The 15,793-nt window shown below is 47.8% G+C and overlaps 1 protein-coding gene across 1 annotated transcript; it reads right to left on the reverse strand.

Moving 5' to 3' along the window:
• Positions 1 to 9,475: 9,475 nt before the first annotated feature.
• On the reverse strand, positions 9,476 to 15,228 carry LOC311141131 (U3 small nucleolar ribonucleoprotein IMP4-like; the record flags this gene model as incomplete). Its single annotated transcript, XM_084176387.1, has 6 exons — positions 9,476 to 9,592; positions 9,692 to 9,763; positions 9,954 to 10,063; positions 10,323 to 10,406; positions 10,560 to 10,668; positions 15,145 to 15,228. 6 exons carry the CDS (start codon positions 15,226 to 15,228, stop codon positions 9,476 to 9,478), a joined length of 576 nt encoding a protein of 191 aa, XP_084032513.1.
• Positions 15,229 to 15,793: the final 565 nt, after the last annotated feature.

Below are 15,793 nucleotides of genomic sequence, written 5' to 3' on the forward strand. Positions count from 1 at the left end.
CACGATGTAGGCTGTGTGTAACGGTTATGATATGAAGGTTTGGATTGGAAAGGCTTTTTCGCCTGGTCACAGACAGCTGATGTGTTGTGCGCTGTGTGAAGGGAAGAGGTAAGAGGAGAGTGCGCAGATGCAAGAAGGTATACAACGAGCTGTTTATATGAGGCTACGAAAGTGAACTGTTTGCATGTGATCAGGGGTGTATAAATTCCACCAATTCTGTTGAAAAATGCTTCTTAAAACGGAAGCAAACGTAACGTGGATAGTCATATCTCAATTTGTCCAATAAAAATTATTGGTTGCAACTGTTGGACTAATGATTACACCCTAGATCAGCTAGATGCAGGCAAGTGTGTCACTGTCTGTTCATGTGTCACTGTCTGTCACCTCAAATCTTTCTCTCGACCAGTGTGCACCTACGTTGTAAACTTGCATTCATAGGCTAGGTTGAAGCAACCTCAAGATGGGTATAGGGAAAATTCTAGTATCATGTAGTAGCCTAAACCTATCGATGTTATATTGAACTGGGTGAATGGAATATGAATGACAGTCATCCAATATGCTGTAATAGAAATAAGGCCATGCTCATAAAAAATAAACATCCTCCCTCATCTGAAACGGCACCGACCGCCAATGCATCCTGTGATAAGGCAAATGTATGATTCAGATTAACAACAGTCATGTGGAAAGGTGGTTTGTATCATAAGAGCAAGGAAAAACAAGGTTAAAACCAGGACCTGCTTTTATTTTGACATATTGCTCATCTCTGGGCGAGTCAATACCTCAGATACAGTACAAATGTAGTACAAAATCATTAATCTGTAATATTGTGAGGCTGATGAGGAAAAATCGACATTTTAGCCCACTGGAAAATAAGTAAATGACTAAAACATCTGACATACATCAATGCCAACAATAGCATTGTTTTTATTTATTTTATTTTATTTTGTTCTGTTAATTTAATGGAAAAAAGCCCAATTTGGAGTTAGGCCATTTGTAGTATACATACCTTCTCTGGTAGAGTCTGTTTCAATGAAATTATTCAATGTCTGATGCCATATTTCCATGAAATACAAATCTGAGGAATATTGTGTAAAACTGAAAACACAACATTAGGCTACTATTTGGTTAGGCTGCTTTGGCCATGGCCTGTTCATGAGAGGGGAAAACTGAGATGTGGCTAACGTTACACCATGCTGAGAAACTTCCTCTTTTTGGCAGTGTGTGTATATGAGTGGTGGCGGCATTCAACATCCGCTGTAGCCTCATTTTCCACGGTACCAAGCTTGATCATGTACACTACAGACAGAAAAACAGTTAAATCACTAGTTTATAATATAACAATTACAATTTTGCATGTGCATCATCAATACACACGAGAAAAAATACACAAACGGTATAGGGGGTGCGGTGCAGGAAAGGGTAAAACTAAAATTAATCCAAACTTACACATTGTTCAAAAACATGGTGTTGCTTATGATGAGAAAGGTAAAACATTGTACTCTTTTTTTTTTATACATTTGATTTCAAATCTGGGCCAAACTTCTGACAACGTTCCTGTGGTCCGTTTTCTTGTAAGTGTGATGTCTGCAATAAGAATAGGTCCTTACTTTTAAGTAAATACGAATGTGTAGCTACGTTCCGCTACCTGACTGAGTCTACATTCAACATGTCTGCCCAAGATTCCAAAATAGCTTGTTCAAAGCATCCCTCTACTCACCTGAAAGATACAAAATCCTCCTGGTTGGCAAATGTGATAACTCGTCTACTGTCCTCTTTAGGCACTGGGAACAAATACTTGAGGATATTGGAAACCTGATTGGGAGATATTTACTTACAGTCAGTGTCAGAAACATTTGGATGCACTAACAGTATTGGGGTAAATATTTATTGAGAATTGTGAAGTGCCAAGTCCCTCACCCTCTGGCCAAGTCGTGAGGAGAAGTTGTGAAAAATGAGGTGGGGGTAGGCCTCAGACATGGTTCCAATGTCCGGCACATGGTCCCGTGTAGCTCAGTTGGTAGAGCATGACGCTTGCAAATCCCGGGTTGTGGGTTCGATTCCCACGGGGGACCAGTATGAAAAAAATATATATATGCACTCACTAACTGTAAGTTGCTCTGGATAAGAGTGTCTGCTAAATGACTAAAATGTAAAATCATGTCTCATTACCATATTGTAAAGGGTGAAGTACGCAGTTGGTCCAAAAGGTAGGTGGCACACCACCAGCCCATCTATACAGTTCACACAGGCAATATAAAAGTAGTTATTTTAAAGTTCCCTCGATGCAGTGTTTTTACTTGGAAAGATGCATTCCAGCCTGTAAAAAATCAAATAAAAGCATATATATACACACATATACATACACACACAAACTACCGGTCAAAAGTTTTCCAACACCTACTCATTCAAAGGTTTTTCTTTATTTTTACTATTTTCTACATTAATAGTGAATAATAGTGAAGACATCAAAGCTATGAAATAACACATATGGAATCATGTAGTAACCAAAAAAGTGTTAAACAAATCAAAATATATTTTATATTTGAGATTCTTCAAATAGCCACCCTTTGCCATGATGACAGCTTTGCACACTCTTGGCATTTTCTCAACCAGCTTCATCTGGAATGCTTTCCCAACAGTCTTGAAGGAGTTCCCACATATGCTGAGCACTTGTTGGCTGCTTTTCCTTCACTCTGCGGTCTGACACATCCCAAACCATCTCAATGTAATTGAGGTGGGTGGATTGTGGAGGCCAGGTCATCTGATGCAGCACTCCATCACTCTCCTTCTTGGTAAAATAGCCCTTACACAGCCTGGAGATGTGTTGGGTCATTGTCCTGTTGAAAAACAAATGATAGTCCCACTAAGCCCAAACCAGATGGGATGGCGTATCGCTGTAGAATGCTGTGGTAGCCATGCTGGTTAAGTGTGCCTTGAATTCTAAATAAATCACAGACAGTGTCACCAGCAAAGCCCCCCGACACCACAACACCTCCTTCTCCACCCACACCGCGTCTCACAAAGACACAGCAGTTGGAACCAAAAATCTCCAATTTGGACTCCAGACCAAAGGACAAATTGCCACCGATCTAATGTCCATTGCTCGGGTTTCTTGGCCCAAGCAAGTCTCTTCTTCTCATTGGTGTCCTTTAGTAGGGGTTTCTTTGCAGCAATTCGACCATGAAGGCCTGATTCATACAGTCCCCTCTGAACAGTTGATGTTGAGATATGTCTGTTACTTGAACTCTGTGAAGTACTTATTTGGGCTGCAATTTCTGAGGCTAGGAACTCTAAATAACTTATCCTCTGCAGCAGAGGTAACTCTGAGTCTTCCATTCGTGTGGCGGTCCTCATGAGAGCTAGTTTAATCATAGCGCTTGATGGTTTTTGAAACTGCACTTGAAGAAACTTTAAAAGTTCTTGAAATGTTCCATATTGACTGACCTTCATGTCTTAAAGTGTTACGCTATGGTTAACCCAGCACTCAGAGAAACAAAACACGACTAAGGGAGTGGAAGAAACAAAAATTATTTTAATAAAAGTTCAATTTGTCTTAGTCCAAAAAACAACTGAAGAAAAGGAACAGAGTGGGCTAGTCGGCTCCGGAGGAAGGAGAGGCTGAGGCAGGCAGGCAGGCAGGCAGGCAGGGAGGTATGTCTGAACTGAAGACAAAACAAACGACAGGTTAAGGAGAGTAAAAGCCAGGCTGAAGACAAAGACAATTTAACTTTACTGGTGAGCCAAGTTACCGCTCTAGTAAGAACAACGATCTGGCGCCGGTGGAGAGCCATGCCCAGGAATTAGTAGTGCAGGTTGATGAGAGAATAGGATGCAGCTGCGTAGGCAGGAATCACTGGAAACAACCCGCAGCTGCACAGGAGAGGCAGATCCTGAGCACGCCCCCCGATCCACTCCAGACACACCCACATAAAGGAGACAAACACACATACAGAAACAACAGACAAAGAGGGGACAAAACAAGGAGGAAGGGAAACAGAAAAGGGAGAGACAAGCTGCCCACATAACAGTACCCCCCCCCTCAATGGTCGCCACCTGGCGACCCACCAGGCCTGTCAGGGTTGTCGTGATGGAAGTCCGTGATCAGCTGAGGATCCAACACAAAACGCTTAGGGACCCAAGACCTCTCCTCTGGTCCATAACCTTCCCAATCGACTAGGTATTGGAGACCCCTACCCCGCCTCCGAGAGTCCAGGAGCCTACTGACGGTGTAGGCCGGATGGTCGTCAATAAGGCGAACAGGTGGAGGTGGATCTGCCGGCGGACACAAAAGGCTGGAGGACACAGGTTTCAGTTGGGAGACGTGGAAAGTAGGGTGTATCTTCATGGCTGAAGGCAACTTCAAACGAACCGCAGCGGGGTTAATGATGGACTCCACCACAAACGGACCCAGGTACCGAGGAGACAGCTTGCGTGATTTGGTACGAAGAGGTACGTTCTTAGATGACAGCCAAACCTCTTGACCAGGATGAAACACAGGTGCGGGAGTCCTGCTCCTATCCGCTGTCATCTTGTTCCTGTCGGTGGTCCGAAGCAACGCTTCCCGAGCGTCGCTCCACACTCTCTGGCAGCGGCGGAGGTTCTCCTGAACCGAAGGAACAGCCAATTCCTTCTCCTGAGCAGGAAACAGAGGGGGTTGATAACCCATGGTAACTTCGAAGGGTGAAAGGCCGGTGGCAGAGGTGGTGAGGGAGTTGTGGGCGTACTCTATCCAAGGCAGATGTTTGGCCCAGGATGATGGATGTTGAGCAGCCACACAACGAAAGGTTGCTTCGAGGTTTTGATTGGCTCTTTCTGTTTGACCGTTGGTCTGGGGATGAAACCCTGAGGACAGACTAACGGAAGCACCCAAAGCAGAACAGAAAACCTTCCAAACACGGGAAGTAAACTGTGGGCCTCTATCAGATACGATGTCCACAGGTATTCCATGGGGACGGAATACATGTTGGACTAGGAGGTCCGCTGTCTCACTGGCAGACGGTAATTTTGGTAATGCTATATAGTGAACAGATTTAGAGAATCTGTCCACAATGGTAAGTATAGTATCATTACCTTCAGACTTGGGTAGGCCGGTGACAAAATCCATGGCTATGTGGGACCAGGGACGGCTGGGAACTGGGAGGGGTAGCAGCAGCCCCGAAGGGGACTGATGGGAGGCTTTGCCCCGAGCACAGGTTGAACAGGCTGCCACAAAAGCCCGAACGTCAGTTTCCATTGAAGGCCACCAAAAATGTCTCCTAAGCAGCGTCAACGTGCATCTCATCCCAGGGTTACCAGCAAAACGGGAGGTGTGAATCCACTGCAACACCTGAGACCGGACCGTCTCGGGAACAAAGAGTAGGTTGGGAGGTCCATCACCCAGTCCCGGGTCCGTGGCAAGTGCAGTCTTCACAAGAGACTCGATCTCCCACTGTACTGCCGCCACGACGCATGAGGAAGGCAGGACTGCCTCAGGCTCGCTGGTCTCCGAAGGGTCAGCAAACTGGCGGGACAAAGCATCTGGTTTAACATTTCTTGACCCCGGTCTGTATGTAAGAATAAAGTTAAACCTACTAAAAAACAGGGCCCATCTGGCTTGGCGTGAGTTGAGTCTCTTAGTGGCTTGGATGTAAGCCAAGTTTTTGTGGTCTGTCCAGACCACAAACGGCAGTTCAGCTCCATCCAGCCAGTGCCGCCATTCTTCCAGTGCTAGCTTGACCGCCAGCAGTTCCCGGTTTCCAACGTCGTAATTCCGTTCTGTGGGTGACAATTTCTTGGAGAAAAAAGCACAGGGGTGAAGCTTTTGGTCAGTGGGGGAGCGCTGGGAGAGGACTGCTCCCACACCTGAGTCCGACGCGTCCACCTCCACAACAAACTGCAGAGAGGTATTGGGGTGTATCAACACGGGGGAGGTGGAAAACAGTTCCTTCAAAACCCCTACCGCCTGCTCCGCCTCAGGGGACCACAGAAAAGGGACTTTTGGGGATGTGAGTCTAGTAAGGGGTGCCACCACTTTACTAAAACCCTTAATGAATCTACGGTAGAAGTTAGCAAAGCCCAAAAATCGTTGAAGTTGCTTACGGGTGGTGGGTGTGGGCCATTCCGTCACTGCCCGGATCTTCTCGGGGTCCGCCTTCACCTGCCCGCTCTCAATGATGAAACCAAGGAACGATGTAGACTGTTTGTGGAACTCACACTTTTCTGCTTTGACGTACAGCTTGTTCTCCAAGAGCCGTTGAAGGACTTGACGGACGTGTGACTCATGCTCCTCGGGTGACTTGGAAAAAACAAGAATATCATCCAGGTATACAAAGACAAAACGGTTCAAAAAATCCCTAAGAACATCGTTCACCATGGCTTGGAAAACAGCAGGGGCGTTTGAGAGCCCAAAGGGCATGACCAAATACTCAAAATGTCCCAGTGGAGTGTTGAAAGCGGTTTTCCACTCATCTCCCTTTCGGATTCGGACAAGGTGATAAGCGTTCCTGAGGTCGAGCTTGGAGAAAACTGTGGCGCCATGCAGAGGTTCAAAAGCTGAGTTGATGAGTGGAAGGGGATACTTGTTTTTAACAGTTATGTTGTTTAAACCCCTGAAATCGATACAGGGGCGTAACGACTTGTCTTTCTTTTCCATGAAAAAGAAACCTGCACCCAAAGGAGACGACGAGGGACGGATTATGCCCGAGGCCAGAGAATCACCAATATACTGCTCCATTGCCTCTCTTTCCGGTCGGGACAGATTGTATAAGCGACTAGAGGGCAAGGGAGCACCAGGAAGCAGTTCAATAGGGCAATCATAAGGCCTATGTGGTGGTAGAGACAGAGCCTTGTCCTTACTGAAAACCTCCGCTAAGTCATGGTATTCTTTGGGGACAGATGACAGATCGAGAGGAGCTGAGGGATGAGTTGGGTTACACTTAGTGGGGGGAACCGCTGACCTAAGGCACTCTGAATGGCAGTTAGTGCTCCAACTGAGAATGGTGTGACGTGTCCAATCAATTTGTGGATTGTGAAGAGCCAACCAGGGGAAGCCAAGGATTAGGGAGGTAGCTGAGCCAGACATAACTCTTAACTGAATGCTTTCACAATGATTGCCAGAAATCACTAGGGAAACGGGGGTGGTTTGATGAGTTATCTCCGCGAGGAGACGCCCATCAAGGGCTGTGACCCGAATGGGGGTAGGTAGTGGCTCCATGGGGATACGAGCTTGTGTAACGAACTGGTGGCTAATAAAGTTGTCTTCTGCACCTGAGTCTATGAGAGCTGAGAGTGGCAGGGAATGACTCTGGAAACGTAAGGTTACAGGTACTTGTAATCGGGGAATGATGGGTTCAGGATCTAACTCTGGGCTCGCAAGTAAACCCACCGTTACGAGCGAGCCTTGTCTTTTGGTCGCTCAGGGCATGTAGCCAGAATGTGTGTGGCATCTCCACAGTACAGGCACTCACCCACCTGGAGGCGCCGTTGCCGCTCTGCTGGAGGTAGTCGAGCTCGACCCACTTGCATAGGTTCCTCCTCTGTGCTCGGGATGGGATCAGGAACAAGAAGCTGCCGGCTCCGGGGAGGCGAGACTCGAGTGGTTGAAAGCTGGGGAACTCGTCCTCCTAGATGTGGCCGACCGCCTCTCTCCCGACGCCTCTCCCGCAACCGGTTGTCTAGCTTAATGGACAGGGAAACGAGAGAATGTAAATCATGTGCTCATCACGAGCAGCCAGTTCATCCTTAATGGCTTCATTCAAACCGTTTAGAAATGCTCCTTGAAGTGCCACATTGTTCCACTTGGAGTCCGCTGCCAACGTCCAGAACTCAATAGAGTACTCAGCCACACTGTTAGAACCCTGCCTCAAATTAAAAAGTATCTTGGAGGAATTACCCACATGGTCAGGATGGTCAAAAACGGTCTTCAATTCAGCAGAAAAATCAGCAAAAGTCAATCCAGTCAAAGTTTGATTTGAGCACACAGCCTCAGCCCAAACCAGAGCTCTCCCTCTTAACAGCCCCAGAACATAATGTACCTTAGAGGAATCAGTAGAAAACGACAGTGGTCTCTGCCGAAAAATCAAGTCACACTGAAGCAAAAATCCCCGGCACTTGTCCAATTCTCCATTGAACGGTTCAGGCGACGTGACCTGGGGTTCCCGATGGAACGAAGCCTGCATAATGTCAGAGGAAACAACTTGGGGTGCATCAAACTGGGGGTCAGAGAGAGATGGAGAACTGATAACAGACAATTTAGAGACTTGCGTAGTTAACTGAGTCACCTGGTTCAGCAGTTGATGATTATCTTCCAAAAGAGTCCGAATCAATTGGTCATGCTGTCCTAGCAACGTTCCTTGAGCCTGGATAGCTTGTTGGAAGCGGTCTTCGTTTGCCCCGTGCTGTTTCTCTGTTGGGTCCATGGCCAGATCGTTCTGTTACGCTATGGTTAACCCAGCACTCAGAGAAACAAAACACGACTAAGGGAGTGGAAGAAACAAAAATTATTTTAATAAAAGTTCAATTTGTCTTAGTCCAAAAAACAACTGAAGAAAAGGAACAGAGTGGGCTAGTCGGCTCCGGAGGAAGGAGAGGCTGAGGCAGGCAGGCAGGCAGGCAGGCAGGGAGGTATGTCTGAACTGAAGACAAAACAAACGACAGGTTAAGGAGAGTAAAAGCCAGGCTGAAGACAAAGACAATTTAACTTTACTGGTGAGCCAAGTTACCGCTCTAGTAAGAACAACGATCTGGCGCCGGTGGAGAGCCATGCCCAGGAATTAGTAGTGCAGGTTGATGAGAGAATAGGATGCAGCTGCGTAGGCAGGAATCACTGGAAACAACCCGCAGCTGCACAGGAGAGGCAGATCCTGAGCACGCCCCCCGATCCACTCCAGACACACCCACATAAAGGAGACAAACACACATACAGAAACAACAGACAAAGAGGGGACAAAACAAGGAGGAAGGGAAACAGAAAAGGGAGAGACAAGCTGCCCACATAACATAAAGTAATGATAGACTGTCGTTTCTCTTTGCTTATTTGAGCTGTTCTTGCCATAATATGGACTTGGTCTTTTACCAAATAGGGCTATCTTCTGTATACCTACCTTGTCACAACACAACTGATTGGCTCAAACGCATTAAGAAGGAAAGAAATTCCACAAATTTACTTTTAAGAAGGCACACCTGTTAATTGAAATGCATTCCAGGTGACTACCTCATGAAGCTGGTTGAGAGAATGCCAAGAGTGTGCAAAGCTGTCGTGAAGGCAAAGGGTGGCTATTTGAAGAATCTCGAATATAAAATATATTTTGATTTGTTTAACACTTTTTTGGTTACTACATGATTCCCTATGTGTTATTTCATAGTTTTGATGTCTTCAGTATTATTCTACAATGTAAAAAATTTTAATAATAAAGAAAAACCGTTGAATGAGTAGGTGTGTCCAAACTTTTGACTGGTAGTGTACATTACATTTGAGTCATTTAGCAAACACTCACATTCAGAGCGACCCACAGGAACAATCAGGGTCAAGCACCCCGCTCAAGGGCACATCGACAGATCGCCCACCCAGTCGACGCAGGGACCCGTACCAGCAACCTCTCGGCCTCTGGCCCAACTGTCCAAGCACCCCCGAAAACCTCAGAGTTTTTAAACCACTCCTGCACAGGCACGTTTCACTTGCCTTTTAAACTCTGACCATATTTTTTTGTATTACCTTGTGTGGAGCTTTAATTTCATGACCTCCCCTGTTCATACGCTGAGCCCCAGGGAAGATCAGCTTCACCTCCTGTCAACAGCAAGCATTGCACGTCAGCAAAAATTGAGGGCAAGTCATTATTACTTGTATAAAACGTAATCTATTATACTGTCTGCTAGTGCCTTCTTGGGAATCATTTTTCCTGATTACAATATGCTCTGTAATAGAGGTGGAGCAGAGGATAGACATTGAATAAGAATTGAGACATAAATGAACATACCTTGACAAACATCTTGAGTCGAGAGCTGGGGTGTCTTGATGTTGTGACCATGACCTTTAGATCCTCCACTCCAGCCCATTTATACTCATCATTCATGTGAGAGCTGACACCTGCACACACAGAGTATCTCTCAGTCACTGTTTGCTCATTTTTTATGGGAAACTGTGGTAAGGCTGCTTTTGCCATTGGCAGTCCATGAGATGTGTTGTCAACATCATAGAGAAGACAACACTGAGGCTGCGTCCCAAAGGGCACCCTATACCGTAGATAGTGCAATACTTTTGACCAGAGCCCTATGGGCGGTGATCAACAGTAGTGCACTATATAGGGAATAGGGTGTTGTTTGAATGTTGATGTGCAGAAACAAACCTTCTGCTCCCTCATCGTCATACTCCAGCAATTTCTGTAACTGTACAGCTTCTCTGCGAACATCAGTAGGGATGAGACGATTGTCTGCAGGGTAAAACAAAAGTAAATGACTTAGAACTAGTTACAGGTACCCAAATTGTAATTTGTTATCACTGCCATCTTAAAAAGTCTCAAGGTATTTTAGATTGTTCATCAATCATCCACCCACCAATCTCCTCCATTACATGCAGTCCTCACCATCAAGAGCAGATTTCAGCTTCTGTTTTTTCTCCTCTATCATCCGCACTCTGTCCTCCTGGGTCTTCCTATACAGGTACTCCCGTCTCAGTCTTGTCTCTCGACGAAGCTACAATCATCAGACACAAACACACCATGATGAACATTAGAATGCTGACAGCATTGTACTGTTCATCATGGCTCAGAAATGATACAGAATAGTAATACCACACAGCTGACACACAAGAATTGCAGAAAAAAACACTCTAAAATCAAACACAAGGATTGCTCAGATAGACCACTCTATAATCCAAGATCAGTACTAGTGAAATTACTCACTCACTCACACACACACACACACACACACACACACACACACACACACACACACACACACACACACACACACACACACACACACACACACACACACACACACACACACACACACACACACACAAACAAGCTACTGCGAGGAAGTCACCAACACTCTTTTCCATTGGATAAGCCAACAGCCAATGGGAGTGTGCGAAACTGGCTAGACCATGGAAGTTAGACGTTTCAAAATAAAAGCCCCAAGTACGAGCTATCAAAGGAAAAGTCCCAAGTACAAGCCATAAACAACGTTGAACATGCACAGGAAATGCATTTCACATTTGCATGTTTGATTCATTAGCTCTTTTTATTTTTCCCAGATCTCAGAAAAAGGTTTAAGTAGACCATATATTTCTAATTGTGTTGTTGCGTACTTAACCAGACGATGAATATGATGATATCTCCTCTCTGCCCAGAAAACTACAATTTAAACTACCATTCACCAGCTCTGCAAGCGTTATAATGTCAAAATAGGTTCGTTACTCACCAAATATGTCTGCTTGCCCTGTCTGCAAACTATTGATAGTTGCAGGCAGGAAAACAACATTTTGAACTAAAACTAAATAAAAACGAGAAAATCGGGTCTGAAAACTAACTGAAACTAAAGTGAATTTGTAATAGAAATAAAAACTAATGAGCTGAAATAAAATATACCAGAAATGTTCCATATGCACAAAAAGCTTATTTCTCTCAAATTTGGTGCACAAATTTGTTTACATCCCTGTTAGTGAGCATTTCTCATTTACCAAGATAATCAATCCACCTGACAGGTGTGGCATATCAAGAAGCTGATTAAACAGCATGATCATTACATAGGTGCACCTTGTGCTGGGGACAATAAAAGGCCACTCTAAAATGTGCAGTTTTGTCACACAACACAATGCCACAGATGTATCAAGTTTTGAGGGTGCTCCCCTCCGGCGCTCTGATTCGCCGGTCTACTGAGCCACCGGTCTGAGCGCACCACCTCGGCAACACTGGAATGGAAACCCAATGCACCCTAATCACCTCCAGCGCACCTGCACCTCATCATCTCATCACTACCCCTATTTAGCCCTGGACTGTTCTGTAGGATGTTGTGTGTGATTGTTTTGCTTCGTGTCATGAACTCTATCTTTGTTAATTCTCTTCGTCATTGTTTGAGTAAACATTGACCTTGTTAATTCCTGCGTCTGCGTCCTGCCTCTTTGTATACTCAGTACTCGTCACAGAATCACACACCAAACGAAAATGGATGCAGCAGGAGTTTCCCAGTGCCTCGACCAGCACCAGCAGCAGCTTGCCCAGTTGAACGTCGCTTTGCAGGAAGTGCTCCAAACTCTGCATAATCTGCCCAGCGCTCCAATTCTACCTCAGGGAGCAGCGAGTGCCTCCAATCCACCTGTCTGGGAAGGAGAGGAGGCAGTGGCACTACCCTACCCCACCTTCCTCGCTCGGTTCAGGGCGGTGTTTGATCATCCCACGGAGGGAAAGGACGGGGGTGAGCGTCTCCTCCATCTACAACAGAGAGAGGGTCCCACGTCCGAGTATGCTCTGAGCTTTCGCACGGTGGCGGCGTCTTCCGGCTGGAATGAGCTTGCTCTGCGCACGGCCTTCAGGAGAGGCTTACGGGAGGACATTAAGACGGAACTCGCATGTCGGGACAATGAGATGGACCTTGATACCGTTATCACCACGTCCATCCGTCTTGACGAAATGTTGCGAGAGAGACGGCGTTCCCAGCACCTCCCAGGGCTTCGACACTCACCCAATCTAAGCTATGGAAGCAGCCCTGATTCTGAGGCCTCACCCATGGAGGTGGGCAGCACCCCCTACACCACCACGGCACATAGATCTCCTGGCGGCTCCCTATCTAGGCGGTATGACTCCCGTCGCCGCTCCGTGAGTGTGACGTCATCTCCTATCACAAAACCATTGTTTTTAGTTCCCATAACGGTGACTGGTGATTCCTTATCTTCCATTTCTACTGCAATGATAGATTCCGGATCAGCTGGGAACCTTATAAATAGGGAGCTGGTTTCTGAATGGGGGTTGCCCACCATGCCACTGCCATCTCCACAACACGTCACCTCATTGGACAATCAACCCCTTGGGTCAGGCACCATTACGCATGTCACTCTCACCATCACCATCACCATTCCCACACTACCGGAGCACCACGAGGAGCTGTCATTCCACATCGTCACGTCACCCCTTCACTGGATCGTCTTGGGATTGCCCTGGCTCAGACTACACAACCCCACCATCAATTGGATCACCAAGAGGATCACAGCCTGTTCCACCTCATGCCGGAAGACCTGCCTGCCAGTGGTTTGTTGTTCCACGTCAGTGGAGAGTCCGGAGTCCGCCCTCCAGCCCAACATTCCACGTGAGTATGCAGATCTCTCCAATGTCTTCTCTTCATCTAAGGCTTCGTGTCTCCCTCCTCACAGGTCCTGGGATTGCGCCATTGACATGCTGGAGGGACAACACCCCCCGAAGAGTCGCATTTACCCCCTTTCCATGGCGGAGAATGAGGCCATGGAGAAGTATGTGGCGGAGACCCTGAAACAGGGGTTCATCAGACGCTCTGCCTCCGCCATCTTCTTCTTCGTGGCCAAAAAAGACGGAGAACTGAGACCATGCGTTGACTACAGGGGGCTGAACGCAGTCACCACCAAGTACCGGTACCCCCTCCCTCTGGTTCCATCGGCCATCGAGCAGCTACTAGGGGCCCGGTACTTTACCAAGTTGGACCTGAGGAGTGCCTACAACCTGATCCGAATCCGGGAAGGAGACGAGTGGAAGACGGCATTCAGCACTACCTCAGGCCACTATGAATACTGTTTCATTCCCTACGGTCTCGCCAACGCACCATTTGTGTTCCAGTCCTTTGTCAATGACGTGTTCCGGGACATGCTGAGTAGACAGGTGGTGGTGTACATCGACGATATCCTGATCTACTCGGCTACATTCGAGGAGCACGTCAGGTACATCCGAGCTGTCCTACTCCGCCTCCGGGAACACAGCCTGTTGGTGAAAGGGGAGAAATGCGAATTCCACCAACAGGCCATCTCCTTCCAAGGATACAGGATCAGTCCTCAGGGGGTGTTCATTTAAGGAGTGAAGACGGACGCCGTCAGGTCATGGCCAGTTCCCACCACCATCAAGGGCCTACAGAGCTTCCTGGGCTTCGCCAATTTCTACCAGCGTTTCATCAGGTCCTTCAGCTCCATAGCCGCCCCACTCACCTCTCTCCTTAAGGGTGGGCCTCAGAAGCTGACCTGGAACCCTGAGACTGACGATGCCTTCAAGACGCTGAAGGAGAGGTTCACCACAGCGCCCATCCTAAAACACCCAGATCCCTCATCCTTTCATCCTGGAGGTGGACGCATCGGAGGAGGGCGTGGGTGCGGTCCTCTCCCAGCGGCACGGTAAGCCAGAGAAAATGTATTCCTGTGCCTTTTTCTCAAAAAAGCTTACCCCCGCAGAGAGGAACTATGGAGACAGGGAGCTGTTGGCGGTGGTCCTCGCTCTGAAGATATGGAGACACTGGCTGGAGGGTGCAGTCCATCCATTCCGGATTCTTACTGACCACTGGAATTTGGAGCACACACGGGCAGCGACACTGATGAACTCTCGACAAGCCAGGTAGTCTTGGGGTACCAGCCGGCCCTGGCCCCTTGGACACCCAGCCAGACCGATGTGCCCGCTGTCGACGAGTGGTTCCACAGGGCCGGACAGGTCTGGGACGCCGCCAATGTCCATCTCCAGAGGGCCATTCATCAGCAGAAGGACCAAGCCAACCGCCACCGCAGTGAGGCCCCTGTATGCCAGCCTGGGGATTGTGTCTGGCTGTCCACAAAAAACCTCCCTTTCCGCCTGCCCTGCAAGAAACTGAGTCCCCGGTTTGTGGGGCCGTTTAAGGTCCTCCGGCAGATAAATGAGGTATTGTACCGGCTGCTCCTTCCCCCTCACTACCGTGTCTCACCCACTTTTCATGTGTCTCTCCTCAGGCCGGTGGTTCCTGGTCCTCTGGCGGATGCCGATCCCCGGGGTACGCCTCCTTCACCCCTGGACATTGACAGGAGTCTGCCGTATGCGGTGAGGGATCTGCTCCAGGTTCCGTGGGGGACGGCTCCAATACCTTGTGGACTGGGAGGGGTATGGTCCTGAGGAGAGGAGCTGGGTTCCGGCTGGGGACGTTCTGGACCCCAACCTAATTCGGGACTTCCACCGTTGCCGCCCTGACCGGCCCGCTCCTCGTCCTCGGGGTTGTCCTCCTGGCCGGCGACGTCCAGCGGCTGGAGCGCGTCCGGGGGAGGGGTACTGTCATGTCTCCTCCTGGTGCTCCCCTCCGGCGAATTCGCCGGTCTACTGAGCCACCGGTCTGAGCGCACCACCTCGGCAACACCGGAATGGAAACCCAATGCACCTTAATCACCTCCAGCGCACCTGCACCTCATCTCATCTCTACCCCTATTTAGCCCTGGACTGTTCTGTAGGATGTTGTGTGTGTGTGATTGTTTTGCTTCGTGTCATGTACTCTATCTTTGTTAATTCTATTTGTCATTGTTTGAGTAAACCTTGACCTTGTTAATTCCTGTGTCTGCATATTACCTTTTCGTATACTCCGTACTCGTCACATGCTGACAGCAGGAATGTCCACCAGAGCTGTTGACAGAGAATTGAACGTTAATTTCTCTACCATAAGTCTAGAGAATTTGGCAGTGCATCCAACCGGCCTCACAACCTCAGACCACGTGTAACCACGCCATCTCAGGGAAGCTCATCTGCGTGCTCTTCGTCCTCACCAGGGTCTTGACCTGGCGTCATAACCGACTTCAGTGGGCAAATACTCATCTTCGATAGCCACTGGCACACTGGAGAAGTGTGCTCTT

The sequence above is a fragment of the Coregonus lavaretus genome (assembly GCF_964263955.1).
Source record: "Coregonus lavaretus genome assembly, chromosome: 14".
Taxonomy (NCBI): Eukaryota; Metazoa; Chordata; class Actinopteri; order Salmoniformes; family Salmonidae; genus Coregonus; species Coregonus lavaretus.